The sequence below is a fragment of the Salvelinus fontinalis genome, chromosome 2, assembly GCF_029448725.1.
Source record: "Salvelinus fontinalis isolate EN_2023a chromosome 2, ASM2944872v1, whole genome shotgun sequence".
NCBI lineage: Eukaryota > Metazoa > Chordata > Actinopteri > Salmoniformes > Salmonidae > Salvelinus > Salvelinus fontinalis.
The window spans coordinates 57042892-57058112 of NC_074666.1; the positions used below are offsets into that span (position 1 = coordinate 57042892).

The following is a 15221-nucleotide window of genomic DNA, read 5'->3' on the forward strand; positions in this document are numbered from 1 at the left end:
ATCACAGCCAAGAAACTGCAGCCCATTCTTGACCATGGGCCTAAAATATTGCTCAATAAACTCTGTGAAATACACTACATGACCAAAGGCATGTGGACACATGCTCATCGAATATCACATTCTAAAATCATTGGCATTAATATGGAGATGGTCCCCCTTTTGCTGTTATAACAGCCTCCACTCTTCTGGGAAGGATTTCCACTAGATGTTGGAACATTGCTGCGGGGACTTGCTTCCATTCAACCACAAGAGCATTAGTGAGGTCGGACACTGATGTTGGGTGATTAGGCCTGGCTTGCAGTCTGCGTTCCAATTCCTCCCAAAGGTGTTCAATGGGGTTGAGGTCAGGGCTCTGTGCAGGCCAGTCAAGTTCTTCCACACCGATCTTGACAAACAATTTCTGTATGGACCTCGCTTTGTGCACGGGGGCATTGTCAAGCTGAAACAGGAATGGACTTCCCCAAACTGTTGCTACATATATGGAAGCACAGAATCGTCTAGTATGTCATTGTATGCTGTAGCTTTAAGATTTCCCTAGTCCGAACCATGAAAAACAGCCCCAGACCATTATTCCTCCTACACCAAACTTTACCGTTGGCATTGGGGCATGTAGAGTTCTCCTGGCATCCGCCAAACCCAGATTTGTCCGTCGGACTGCCAGATGGTTTATCACTCTAGAGAACGCGTTTCCACTGCTCCAGATTCCAACGGCGGCGAGCTTTACACCACTCCAGCTAACGCTTGGCATTGCGCATGGTGATCTTAGGCTTCTGTGCGGATGCTCTGCAATGGAAACCCATTTCATGAAGCTCCCGACAAGCAGTTCTTGTTCTGACGTTGTTCTGACGTTGTTCCAGGGGAAGTTTGGAACTCGGTAGTGTTGCAACCGAAGACAGACACATTTTGTGTTGCAACCGAGGACAGACATTTTACGCACTACGCACTTACATTCTGTGAGCTTGTGTGGCCTACCGCTTTGCAGCTGAGCCGTTACTGCTCTTAGACGTTTCCACTTCACAATAACAGCACTTACAGTTGACCGGGACAGCTCTAGCAGGGCAGACATTTAACAAACTGACTTGTTGGAAAGGTGGCATCCTATGACAGTGCCACATTGAAAGTCACTGAGCTCTTCAGTAAGGTCATTCTACTGACAACGTTTGTCTATGGAGATTGCATGGCTGTGTGCTCGTTTTTTATACACCTGTCAACAACAGGTGTGGCTGAAATAGCCAAGTCCACTAATTTGAAGGGGTTTCCAAGTACCTTTGTGTTGCTTCGTTTGTTGCCGCTCTGCATATTTCATTTTCACAATAATGCAGTTCACAAGACACAGACACAATATTGCAGTTCACTAGTGGAACAATAATGTTAGTGATTTTGAATTTCCAATTCATTAATAAATTCCATTCCACAATAATTTTGTGTAAGTATGATGATGTTATTAAACCCATCAGAATCTTAGCACCCACTACCCCAGAGTCAGTTTGTCAAATGTCTGCCCTGCTAGAGCTGCCCTGGTCAACTGTAAATGCTGTTATTGTGAAGTGGAAAAGTCTAGGAGCAACAACGGATCAGCCGCAAGGTGGTAGGCCACATAAGTTCACAGAACAGAACTGCCAAGTGCTGTAGCACATTTCTTGAAATGAAATTGGTTTCCATGGCCGATTAGCCACACACACAAGCCTAAGCTCACCATGTGCAATGCTAAGCATCTGCTGAAGTGGTGTAAAGCTTGCTGCCATTGGACTCTGGAGCAGTAGAAACACGTTCTCTGGGTTTGGCGGATGCCAGGAGAACGCTACCTGCCCGTATGCATAGTGCCAACTGAAAAGTTTGGTGGAGGAGGAATCGCCTTGTGGCTGAATGCAAGTCCCTGCAGCAATGTTCGAACATCTAGAGGAAATCCTTCCCAGAAGAGTGGAGGGTGTTATAGCAGCAAAGGGGGGACCAACTCCATATTAATGCCCATGGTTTTGGCATGAGATTTTCAAAGAGCAGGTATTCACATACTTTTGGTCATGTAGTATACAACCCACCAGAAAAAAAATGTTGTCTTGCAGAGAAGTGCTATTAATACATTGAACATCCTTTGGTGAGTAGATGACAGAGGTAAAGGCCTCCATAGCAACAGTCAGTGGGAAAGAATGGTTTGTGCATCAAGCTCTCATAAAACACCATGCCCTTGTGCAGGGGTGGAATGAGTATTGAAATATCCTACCCATATGTCGTATTATCTAAAAATGTCAAGATTCTGTCTCAGAAGATCATACATATACGTTTTTTAATTTGTAGAATCGTGTGGCGATTTCGATCTATCCATGTTGCAGAGATCAGCACAGCAGGGCCGCCGGCAAACGTGTGGCGAACTGGCTTCTGCCCCAGCACTTGATTTGGTTTAATAAAAAATAGACACAAAAGCATTGAAAAAAGAGGGGCAAAGTACTATCGTTTAGACTACAGGTATGAACGTTTTAACAAAATTGGGACATTAACTTTTAGAAAAAAATCCCCTAACCGAAAAACAAAGTAGTTTTTTCTTCCACAGTGCAGTTATCAAAGAACTACCACCAACAGGCCTTGAACATCTTAATAAAGGGAAATATAAAAATTTGACAAATACTTTACGCAACAATGCTGTTACGTTAGTAGGAGGTGTGCATCTTTAAAATGATTTGCCACGGATATAAATAAGCACTCTGCACGTCATCGTCATTAAGTTGGAAAAATTCTGTGCTCCTATCGAGTCTGCTGCTGCGCTTTGCTTTTAGCCGACCAACGTTAGGATGTAGCGATTGGTGCTTTGGAAACATGCGGAAGTACGGACTGACCGCTGGGAACATGTCTACAACTTCATCAGCAAGCTGTCAAACTATCGTAAATAAGTTACAAGCTGAAGCTACACGCTGTTTATCAGTGCAGTGCCCAACATCAGATAGCTAGCAAAAATTTGATCCCTGTGTTTGTCAGCGAAGCGAGCTAGCAGCAGGCAGCTGATGAAGTCACTGGTGACTGATATACCTTAGCAATAAAGCCCGAGGGGGTGTGGTATATGGCCAATATACTACGGCTATGGGCTGTTCTTATGCAAAACACAACGAGGAGTGCCTGGATACAGCCCTAAGCAGTGGTATATTGGCCATAAACCACGAACCCCCAAGGTGTCTTATTGCTATTATAAACTGGATTCCAATGTAATTAGAGCAGTAAAAATAAATGTTTGTCATACCCGTGATATATGGCCTGATATAATACGGCTGTCAGCCAATCAGCATTCAGGGCTCCAACCACCCAGTTTATAATTGTACATATACAGCAGTAGAGCGATGTCTTGTGCACATTCAATTATATAAATTTTCCTCATGATTTGTCAACTCGTGCACAATTCATCTGTGCTTCAATCTGATCAATTGTAGATTACTGATAACAAACCACAGCTGCAGGTAGCCTAGAGAAGCCTATGTAATCTGATCCCCTCTGGCCAGGGGAAATCGAAGCAGTAACGTCATGTATTTATAGCCTAAGCTATGTACTGTAATTATAGCCTAAAACAGGCCCATTTATTTGTGCTAATAGAAAACGTGAATGTGATGAAATGTGGTTTATATTCAAACTTTGGGTGGCTAGGCTACCTAGGCCTTTTCAATCCCAAACTAGACTGGACTTGTTGACTCTAATTAATTAATCAACACCATAGTGATGACATACTGTGTGAGTAACTTTTCAATTACAGATGCAAAGGCATATAAGATGCAAGCCTGCGTAAAGCAACCTCAGACCTGTTAGTTCTATTGTTCAATCACAGTTCTTGTCTCTTTGTACGTGTAAAGGACCCCCCCCCCCCCCCAATTAGTTTAGTTTTAAAATAGAATTAATATGGACAAGTACAAAGTTGCTGCAGTTTGACAGGGTTTAAACATCCAAAGCAATTAAAAAAGGGGTGGAAAGAGTACTGAGATATCCTACTCGAGTAGAAGCACTGTTATTTATATAAAATTTTACTCAAGTAAATTACTGACTTTCAAAATTCCTCAAAAACGTACAAGTACTCGGAAACACTAGTCAATTTCAGTTACAAGACCAGTTGTAATGCGTTACTTTACACTGTCCCTGTGAAAAATCACCTGGTTTAGCTCTTATGCATCCATTTGCTGAAGTATTTATTCAGTGAAGAAAATACTATGTGTGAGGTTTCGCCTGTCACATTCTATTTCTGAATAGCTGGTGATAAAATCAGATCTGGCCAGCATGTAAATTATTTCAAACTAGGGTGGTGTAAGTGTCAACATCAAAGCTCTGGAGATTGATTTCCTTCACGATGAACAAGGAATGTCAGCATAAAGTCAAACATCACTTCAGCCCCATTATCTGTCGCTGTTTTAGGTCAATGTGTTTAAGGTTAGCTGTTGGATAACAGGCAGGACGAGAGGGACTTCATATCTATACTGAACAAAAATATAAAAACAACATGCAACAATTTCAACGATTTTACTGAGATACACTTCATATAAGGAAATCAGTAAATTGAAATAAATTCATTTGGCCCTAATCTATGGATTTCACATTTCTGAGCAAGGGCGCAGCCAGGCATAGGCCCACCCACTTGGGAGCCAGGCCCAGCCAATCAAATGGAGTTTTTCCCCAAAAAAGTACTTTATTACAGACAGAAATACTACTCAGTTTCATCAGCTGTCAGGATGGCTGGTCTCAGACAATCCCACAGGTGAATAAGCTGAATGTTGAGGTCCTGGACTGGCAAGGTTACACGTGGTCGCCGGTTGTGAGGCTGCTCGGATATACTGCCAAATTCTCTAAAACGACGTTGGAGGCAGCTTATAGTAGAGAAATGAACATTAAATTCTCTGGCAACAGCTCTGATGGACACTCCACACTCCTTCAAAACTTGAGACATCTGTGGCATTGTGTTGTGGCCTTTTATTGTCCCCAGAACAAGGTGCACTTGTGTAATGATCCTGCTGTTTGATCAGCTTTCTGGGATCTTTTGTTTCAACTCATGAAACATGGCACCGACACTTTACATGTTGTGTTTATATTTTTGTTCAGTATAACAATGTTGAGTCTTTGGCAAGAGAGCAGTACTGAAATCAGGATAAAAGCAAACGCTCCACATACAAAGAGCTTCCACTTAGCAGTTCCTACAGGAAGTGGGCATGATATACAGCCGGGCTATAAACAACCACAAACAGCCAGAGCGAGCCATGTTGGCACATTTCCATTGAGGATCTACGCGGGCCGGCACCCGTGTCTCACTGAGCCATAGCTCCGGCGGACCTGCTTTAAGTTGGTACTTTTCGGCTGGCATTTACATAACATTGGCTAACTGAGGTTACACCTTCTCACAAAGAAGCTGTTTTAATTATGCCGAGGTTGTTGATGCTGCTCTTCACAAGTCCTCACTGTCAGCCCTAGCTATGGAAACACAATTTCCCAAGTGTATTCCACGGGTATGACAAAACATTTATTTTTACTGCTCTAATTACATTGGTAACCAGTTTACAATAGCTATAAGGCACCTCGGGGGTTTGTGGTACATGGCCAATAAACCAGGGCTGTATCCAGGCACTCCGTGTTGCATCATGCATAAGAACAGCCCTACGCAGTGGTATATTGGCCATATACCACACCCACTCGGGCCTTATTGCTTAAGTGTAACACACTGGTGTTACAGTCAAAAAGCAGCAGAGTGGAGTAGTCAGGTTCTCTGTGCTCCCTAATCCAGTCAACACAGACAAACAACAACCCAGCGTTTGCCTAAAACAAACCTCTTCCACCCATCCGCACACAACACAGATCTCCTCTTAGTTTAGCTGGAGGCATCAGCTCATACGCCCAGCATTTGGTCAAAATAAGCATTGTCAATTTGACAAATTACCATTTAGGATGACCGATCAATATAATCTCTATTCCAAGACGTTTTGGAGTTTATTATTGTTCACAGATTAAGTGTCAATCCCTGATGGATGGTGGAAATCCTGATCTACAAAATAGACAATGAGTTAGATAAGTGCATCTATGTGTACCATTAACATAAGATGTGTCTCATGCTGTGGTAGAGGTTCTGATAACCAGACAGGGATAACCACCTCAATCGTTACAGGGGGAGGTGACATTTCACACTTTAGCATCGAAGACAGCAAGGAATAGATGAGCCCACGACTGGAAAGTGTTTGTTTTGTTGTTGTTACGGTATTTGTGTAATTCAACTAAGCACCATGTTTGCTGCGGATGAAAAAGATTTCAAGGACCATCAAAGAATGAAACGTTCACCTTTATTCGTAAAGACTGGTGGATGTCTGCAGCGAGCTGGCTCTTCCACCACTGCCCCTCCCGTTCCATTTTGCCAGTAGTGAGTCGTGCCCACGGTCCACCCTGAGGAAAACATCAAGCAGTGTCCAGAAACTGATTAGATCCCTGTCCAAACGATTCTACATCACTGGCATCATCTCATTCATCATGGCAAATGTAGGAAAACTGACACGTTTAACTTGAATTGTTGTATGAGTTAATGCGTTATTTCAGTGGTACCCAAATCATTTGGATTTTGCAGCAAAATAATGCACTCAAACTGTCATAGTAGTATGTTGGACGCATACACTTGGGTAATTAAACGAATATGTAGGCTACCCTACAACATTAGCCAATCTAAAAAGCAAACACCTCACTCACAATCGGTATTGCAAAAGGTATGCTAATGTTCAGATACATGTAAATTGCCGGCTTCGTCCACATAAATTGTTACTAGGCTTAATTTACCACGCGTGGCAATTCACCTAACCGCTAGAAAGTTATGAACTACCAATCGGATATTTCTGAGAATTGTTCAACGCAACATGACTGTACAACGGAAACTGTTGGAAAGGTTAGTTTACAACGTGCATAACTAGTTATATGCTGGATTTGTAGGCTAATATCTATTAAAACGTTACCTTTCAACCTGCTTTTACCACTGAACACTGCAACACTCCGGAGTCCCCGACCCCTTTGTTTCAGACCAGCCGTAATCTGAGATTAAATCCTTCGCCGACAGTTTCCCAACAGGAAAATATCAGCAAAATAACCAACTCTTAGTTTAATCGTCACAAACCCATGAACTCAAACCTAAAGACCAGGATATTGTGGTTGAATTATGTTTGTTTTTATTTACGCCCCTCTTCATTCGCCCCCTGTGATGTGATCCTCGCTCTCAATGGAACTCGGTCAGACAACACGCCGCTCGCCCTCTTAGTATGGAGAAAAACTGGAATGGTCTCTGCATATAAAGAAAGCACCGTCAACTAAAATAATATTGGGGTGGATATTCTATGTAACATCCATACTTGTAGGCTACATTGTTACAGGATTTGAACTTCGTGTTTTATAGTCTGGGAGATCAGGCCTATTTGAAAATACATTAAGCTATTGAACGATGGTGGTAGAAGTCGTAGGCCTATATGTCTGGTCAAACTTATTATAATATGTTTCAATAATAATAATCTATATCCTATTTTTTGTGAACTAGAGGAATTACACCAAAACCTGCATCAGTGTGTCAATGCAATCAGACCATGTGTGTAGGACAATGGCATTATAATTCATTATGCTTCCACATTATGAATCTTATGCCATTTCTCTGTTTGACCAACAGGTGGCACATGAACTAATCGATGTTTGCAATGGATTAATTTTCATCATCCTGGACATACTTTATTGTGTTTTTAGAGAGATACTTTCATGATATTGCTGAGTAAATGTTCGTGTGGGAGTGGGGGGGGGGGGGGGGGGGGGGGGGGGGGGGGGGGGGGGGGGGGGTGATTTGTTTGGATTTCTACAGCAACAACATACATATTTTCCATGACTGCACAGTCTGTTGCCATATTTATTTTTGATTTAACCTTTATTTAACTAGGCAAGTCAGTTAAGGACGAATTCTTGTTTACAATGACGGCCTACCAAAAGGCAAAATACGTCCTGCGGGGACGGAGGCTGGGATTATTATTTTTTAAATAACATATAAATATAGGACAAAACACACATCACGACAAGAGAGACCTAAAACGACAACATAGCAAGGCGGTAACACATGACAACACAGCATGGTACAAACATTATTGGGCACAGACAACAGCACAAAGGGCAAGAAGGTATAGACAATAATACATCACGCAAAGCAGCCACAACTGTCAGTAAGAGTGCCCATGATTGATTCTTTGAATGAAGAGATTGAGATAAAACTGTCCAGTTTGAGTGTTTGTTGCAGCTCGTTCCAGTCGCTAGCTGCAGCGAACTGAAAAGACAAGCGACCCAGTAATGTGTGTGCTTTGGGGACCTTTAACAGAATGTGACTGTTAAAGCCTAAACATTTATGATCTGTAGGGTTATGTATCAGGTATTTTCCATTTGACCAGGTCTGCATAATTTGATGAAATTTGTTCAAATTTGTATTTGTTTAGAAGAGTGCAAGAGTGCATGCAAACTAATAAGGCGTGAAGAATGCAGGAGTAATCATACCCTGTCCATCACTGTAGGGCCATTCCCACATACAGACCACCTCAGTCACCCCAGACAGGGTACAGCCTTATACAAACACATAAGTTAACACCATAGTGTTACAGTTGATCCCAGCTGATATGCAGGGACTGGGGCTATGCACACCACAGACATCTAGCAGAGTGAGGCTTTAGCACACACAGCAATACCGGATAGCTTATTGAAATGCTGTGAATGCCATGCCACCAAACTATTTGGCGCTGCCTTGGTAAATTGGACCAAATGTCCATTCCCTGTCTTCTTGGTATGGTTGGTATGGTAGTGTCCCATCAGGCGCATGGCACAGCAGGGACGTTTGGCACAGCACCATGACACATTTAACACAGGGGGATTTCTCAACTGCTGATTCATGATCCCGCATCAGCGCTGCTACAACAACAGTCGATAAGACAAAAACTTGCAGAAAACATGCAAAAATGAAACACTTATACTATAGCTATCAAAGTTAATATATCTATGTGTGCCCACTGTGTGTCCTTACGTATATATTTATTCATTATTACATCAACTTAAAATCGAAGTTCTGGGCTGTTTCACCGATTCAGTGCCTTTTGAGAAGTGTAACTTGGTAAAAGAAAACTAGGTTAATTTCACAAAATGTTAACATTCTGTCATAAAGAGCACATGTTTAACTTCATAAAAATAGGTATTCCCATCTCAAGAGGTTAAATAAAAAAGTATGACTATGGTAAGTTCCTATTAAGTGCCAAATAAAGTAACAGGGTTGACCATAACAGGGCTGACGATTTCTTCTTAAATCAGCCATAAATATCTTTATGACAAGGAGAATGGAAGCTTGTTGTGTGCAACAAGGAGTAGCAATTGAATGTAAGCTTCACCCCAAAAAATGAATTGTTAAAACATTTCTAGCCTGTCCATCTATGGGTAACAGGGTCTATGTGTTATGCTCGACCCGCTCAGTTTTCCACCACAAAATACCAGAAAATTGCAAAAAAGCGTAGAACCAGCTCACCTGCTATTACTCTATGATTTGACTATTAGATGTTCAATGTTTCTTTTTTTTAAATATTTTAAAAGGAATAGTTTTCACCATATTAAAATGAGAGTGCAGTTCACATAACAGGGTGACATTAAAACAAGGGAGAGAAATAAATAATAATCTTCAGAAATGACTGTCAAAGCAACAAAATAACTAGGGCTTTTAAATGATGGTGAAACTTGGAGAAATTTTGTGATTAAGTGGGTTAAAAAAAACTTCCCAGAAGTGACTCAGGATTGACAGGGGGACAAACCAAAATGCTGATTTTTGGCACTTTGGCAAGTCTTTATTCATATTAAAAATCCGATTTTTTTGGGCGGCCTTTTGTATCCCCCTAATTAAAAAATGTAATCTTTAAGTCAGTCTGTTGCCATATTTATTTGTTATTTTATTGAATTTTATTTATTTAACTAGGCAAGTCAGTTAAGAACAAATTCTTATTTACAATGACGGTCCAAATGTGGAATCCATACCCTTGCCGATATCACGGACAGCAATGGTTTGAGAACATTCCAAGATTTGAAAGATACATACACATTACGAGGCAACTCTTTTTTTCTATATTTACAACTTAGTACCTGAACCCCCCTCCCCATGTGGTCTGTATAAATGGGAAGTACATTTAATATAACAGCCTTTTCAAATTCAATATATTGGTGAACAATTTCAACCTAAAATATCAAAGGGATGCAAAAGGAACTCATTTTGTGGAACGACCCTATTAAGGAAACTTATAGGTTCCTCCTATACCTACAGTATCCCCACCATCAAATAACACAGATTCGATGTACAGGAGCCATTTAGTGGCCCAGCACTTCCCCGCGCAACGCACCCACAGAACCCCAGGCCTATCTCACTGATGATAGTGTTATAAGACTGCAGGGGCTATTTATAGCCAGCCCTGTGACTGTGAGTACGCTGGCCATTCTAGGTGGATTCCAGTGGTATGCTCAGCTCCAGTACAACCCAACCAGCACCTGCTGCTAGAGCTAACTGCCACGCCGTCGTTTCAGCTCCCACTGGGCCTGGACCACATAGCCCCAGGCCAAACCTCAGGAGGAGAGAAAAGAAGGTCAGACAGTCATCCATTTATTTTGGTTGGCCTGGTGATTTGTTCTTCTATTTTTTTGTTACATTTGAGATCTCTTGACATTTAAAGGTGTATGGTTCTTTTGTTTCAGGTTTTGTTGGAGGGGGATTTGACTGGAGTGGTGGTTGATGTGTGAAGAGTTTTCTCCAGGCTGAGCTTTAGGATCTGGTCAGAGGGCTCAGGCTGACTTGACATGAGGGGGGCCTCCTTCTAGTTCACATGAAGGTAGCTAGATCATAGATGTCTTAATGGAAGTGTCAGATGGTCTCACTTTTGCAGACACTTTCAACAAGCACTATCTTCTACAAACACACGTTCAACTGGAGAATTCCCACAAGTCAGATCAGATACCTTCCGAATCTCACGTACATAATAACTGCATTTTCACAAAATTTCACAACCCTGATAGAGGTTTCAAAGATAATGTAGATAATACACATTTACTGTTAAAATACCCAGATACATTTTATTTGATACTTTTACATTTTGATATACAAAAATAGATTAGGAAAGTAAGATGAGGGCAATTAGGCGGTGATAGAGTGATGCTGAGAATCAGATTTTTCTATTTAAAATGTATGTGAAACAAAAACCAATGATTGCAAAGTTAAACAAACCATACAACCACAGTTCCAGTCAAAAGTTTGGACACACCTATTCATTCGAGGTTTTTTCTTTATTTTTACTATTTTCTACATTGTAGAATAATAAGGGAGACATCAAAACTATGAAATAACACATATAGAATCATGTAGTAACCAAAAAAGTGTTAAACAAATCCAAATATATTCGAGATTCTTCAAAGTAGCCACCCGTTGCCTTGATGACAGCTTTGTACACTCTTGGCATTCTCTCAACCAGCTTCATGAGGAATGCTTTTCCAGAAGGCTTGAAGGAGTTCCCACATATGCTGAGCACTTGTTGGCAGCCTTTCCTTCACTCCTGCGGTCCTACTCATCCCAAACCATCTCAATTGGGTTGAGGTCGTGTGATTGTGGAGGCCAGGTCATTTGATGCAGTACTCCAACACTCTCCTTCCTGGTAAAATAGCCCTTACACAGCCTGGGGGGGGGGGGGGGTGTTTTGGGTCATTGTCCTGTTGAAAAACAAATGATAGTCCCACTAAGCGCAAACCAGATGGGATGGTGTATACCTACAGAATGCTGTGGTAGCCATGCTTGTTAAGTGTGCCTTAAACTCTAAATAAATCACTGACAGTGTCACCAGCAAAGCATTCCCACACCATCACACCTCCTCCTGCATGTTTCACGGTGGGAACCACATATGCAGAGATCATCTGTTCACCTACTCTGCGTCTCACAAAGACCCGGCGGTTGGAACCAAAAATCTCAAATTTGGACTCATCAGACCAAAGGACAGATTTCCACCAGTGTAAAGTCCATTGCTTGTGTTTCTTGGCCCAAGCAAGTCTCTTCTTATTATTGGTGTCCTTTAGTAGTGGTTTCTTTGCAGCAATTTAGACCATGAAGGCCTGATTCACGCAGTCTCCTCTGAACAGCTGATGTTGAGATTTGCATAGTTGTGATGTCTTCACTATTATTCTACAATGTAGAAAATAGTAAAAATGAAGAAAACCCCTTTAATGAGTTGGTGTGTCCAAACGTTTGACTGGTACTGTATATACAGACATTCACAAGAACTACTTTAAAAAATTGTTGTTACCAACTGTTCTTGCACTGTTCTTCAAGTAAATGTGTTTTTGTAAAAAAAAAAAATGTTGAAATAGTTAAAAGTAGTCCTTGTATATACAGTTGTATGGTTTAACTTTGCAATTATTGGTTTTTGTTTGACATACATTTGAAAAATCTTAGTCTCAGCATCACTCTGGTAGCATTGAATTGCCCATAAACAAAACTTGATTAAAAACTGTGTAGTTGCATGTTAGGATGTAATTTCATCTCATTCAAAGGCATCAACATGTACATTTGAATAATAATGTTTTTTCTTTCTGTAATTCTGATTTAGGTTCTGGATACAAAGAAACGTTGACTGAATCAAGCTTTGAACCCTGAAGAACTATGAAGAGTGTGACTTAGAAGTAAGACAGCATCCTACACTGCATTTAAAATAGAGCACTGTGGCAGTAGAGAGATGTCAGAAAAACCTCTCTATGTGATATCATTGACGAGGAGGAGAAGGATAGGATGTTGGCGCCAACTGATGACGTCAGTGATTCGACAAGTTCCTACTGCACTGCCCTATGTTCACTAAGTGATTTTGGCGAGGTGGAAGAACCAAATGACAAACCGTGTCCTGAGCCCCAACCTCTAGTTTCAGCCCCGCTAACACCACCTTTACCTCAAGTTGGTGATGCTGCTCTACTGCTTGAGCCCTGTATAACCAACCTGACAGAGGAGGGAAAGAGTACAGACGGGTCAGGTGAAACATCAGATAAACTTCTGCATCCAAAAAACGGGATACCTTAAGTGGCACTGTCGCTGGCGCCCTCACTGATACTGACACCAATGAGGGGCCCTGATCCTCTCAACCCAGATTCACCTCCAAGACTATTTTGATCAGACCAAAAGTAAACCAATACAACCAGGACAGGGGACAAGAACACTTTGGCAGAAAGCCAAATGAGGATTCCACAACATATGGTAGAAAGCAAGAAAAGGGTCCCAGTATCTGTGGTACTGAAAGTAAACTCCTTAGCAGCCCCCCCTTGGATGGTGGTCAGGAGGGCGAGGGGGAGGGGCTGGGGCTGAACTGCATGGGGGCCAGCAAGAGAGAGGAGCAGACTGAGCTGTCACTCAGAGCCAGGAATAGAAAAGCGCCTGCAAGCTGCATCTCGACACTCACAGTCGGCGAGCTGCAGTCAGGAATCCCGGCGTGTTGTTATTCAGAGTGTTCCCTCGCAACCGGGCAGCAACACCAACGGCAGAGACCTCCCGCATCCCAGAGCTTGCCAACGGACAGCCATCAAGACACCTGGAGATTCAGTCCGCTCCCTCAGAAACGCTGTAGAAGCACCTGGCGGCTCCAAGGGGTTCTACAACACAGCGGTGAGCCATCCACCATGTCCACCAAGTTCTATAAGGCAGACAGAGACCTGGCCTTCAGCAAACACTACTGCCCCCAGGCAGACTATTTGGATGTCTACAACTCCAGCTGTAGGTCCTTGACCCAGCCGTCTACAGTCAGCGACTGGTCAGAAGATGATATCTCCCTCCAGCAGTCCTCGGTTGTCTCAGCTAACATCCAAAGCACAACAGCATGCTCAGAAACTGGCAGCTTCGAATGCATTGATGTGGCTATGGAAAACCAGGGTGAGGTGTACAGAGGGGGAACAAAAACTGTTCCCAAGAGGCAAATCCAACTGAAGAGACGTAACACGGCGGAATCACAAGACAGCGATAAGGGAGAGGTGACAAATGAAGTCCAATGTACACCCAGTACAGCCAGCCACCGCAGGGACGTGTTCATGCGTCAGCACAGCACCCCGGCAACCTTCCGCCAGGAGTCACATGGGATGGAGTCGGAGAACAGGACAGCTCAGGCCGAGCGAAAGCAGAGGCTCCAGAAGTCGATGTCCCTGGACGAGACCTCCACAAAAACCAAAATGGCCTCATGTATCATCAAGAGTGTCCTGTCAAAGAAGATGCAGTGTGAGCTGAATCTACAAAACTCTGAAGTGAACGAGGGAGCCTTCGCGCCTCTAGAGGTCCAGAATAACGGTAAGAACTGTCACCAGAGCCCTCTGGCAGCCAAAGAGATCAATACAACTGATATGAGCTCTGTTGATTCACATAGACAGAGTCACTCAATCCAATACCATCAGGTTGCGAGCACTAACACACACCAAAAGTCGCTTTACAAACAGAACTCCATTTCACTCGTGAGCAGCTTTGGAGGGTCTGAGTTTCAGAGCACCAGCACTAAGAGGGCTGAAATAGCCTCCACTCTGGAGAGTGAGGAAATAGAAAGGCAAAACCCCAGGGATGGGGCTCTGCCGTACGCTAACCGGAGCCCAGGGGACAGACTATCTTGTGACTCAGCAAAGGGCAAAACGCGGAGCACATGTGCTGGTTCAAGCAGATCTGGAGGCAAACAGGCTCCGGTGAAAAACACACCAGAGGAATGCAACAGGGTGCAAGGGGTCCATAAACAACAGAACCCTATGCCTAAGGGGCTACAGAGGACTGATGCACTCTGGGGCAGTCAAGTCAGTCAGCAGCCACTAATTCCTGAAGGTGTATCAGGAAAGGCGATAGAGACGGGGGACAGGGGAGAAGTCAAGTTTGTGGGACAGTCTGGGAACATGGGGACACAGGGGATATTTAAAGCCAAGGCCCCAGTACATGTGGTGAGGGATGTGAGGAGGCTGGTGAAAAATACCTACAACCTGTCTTTCAAAAACGCAGGGGACACCGTTTTGGGACAAGAGGACAGTCTCCTGTCCTTCTATCAGCAGTCTGCGTATGACCAGGTCAGCCACAGAGAGGCCTGCGGGGTCAGAGCACCCGGGCCTCATGAAAAGCTGTTTGTGAAGAAAGTGTTCCCATCGGCACTTCTGAAGGTCGTGGATACAGCTTCACTTTACACCACCCCCAAGGGATATGT

General features: G+C 43.0%; 1 protein-coding gene across 2 annotated transcripts in view; it reads right to left on the reverse strand.

Moving 5' to 3' along the window:
* Positions 1-15221, reverse strand: part of LOC129821875 (cyclin-J-like) — a 46902-nt gene that overhangs the window by 27434 nt on the left and 4247 nt on the right. The window contains exons 1-2 of one of the 2 annotated variants that reach the window (XM_055879594.1): positions 6948-7359; positions 6289-6390 (exon numbers count right to left, since the gene is read on the reverse strand). In XM_055879594.1, coding sequence (XP_055735569.1) covers positions 6289-6357 — 69 coding nt within the window. In that variant the 5' untranslated portion in view covers positions 6358-6390; positions 6948-7359. Of the gene's footprint in view, positions 1-6288; positions 6391-6947; positions 7360-15221 lie in introns of those variants that run through there. The other variant, XM_055879602.1, reaches the window with a different exon arrangement.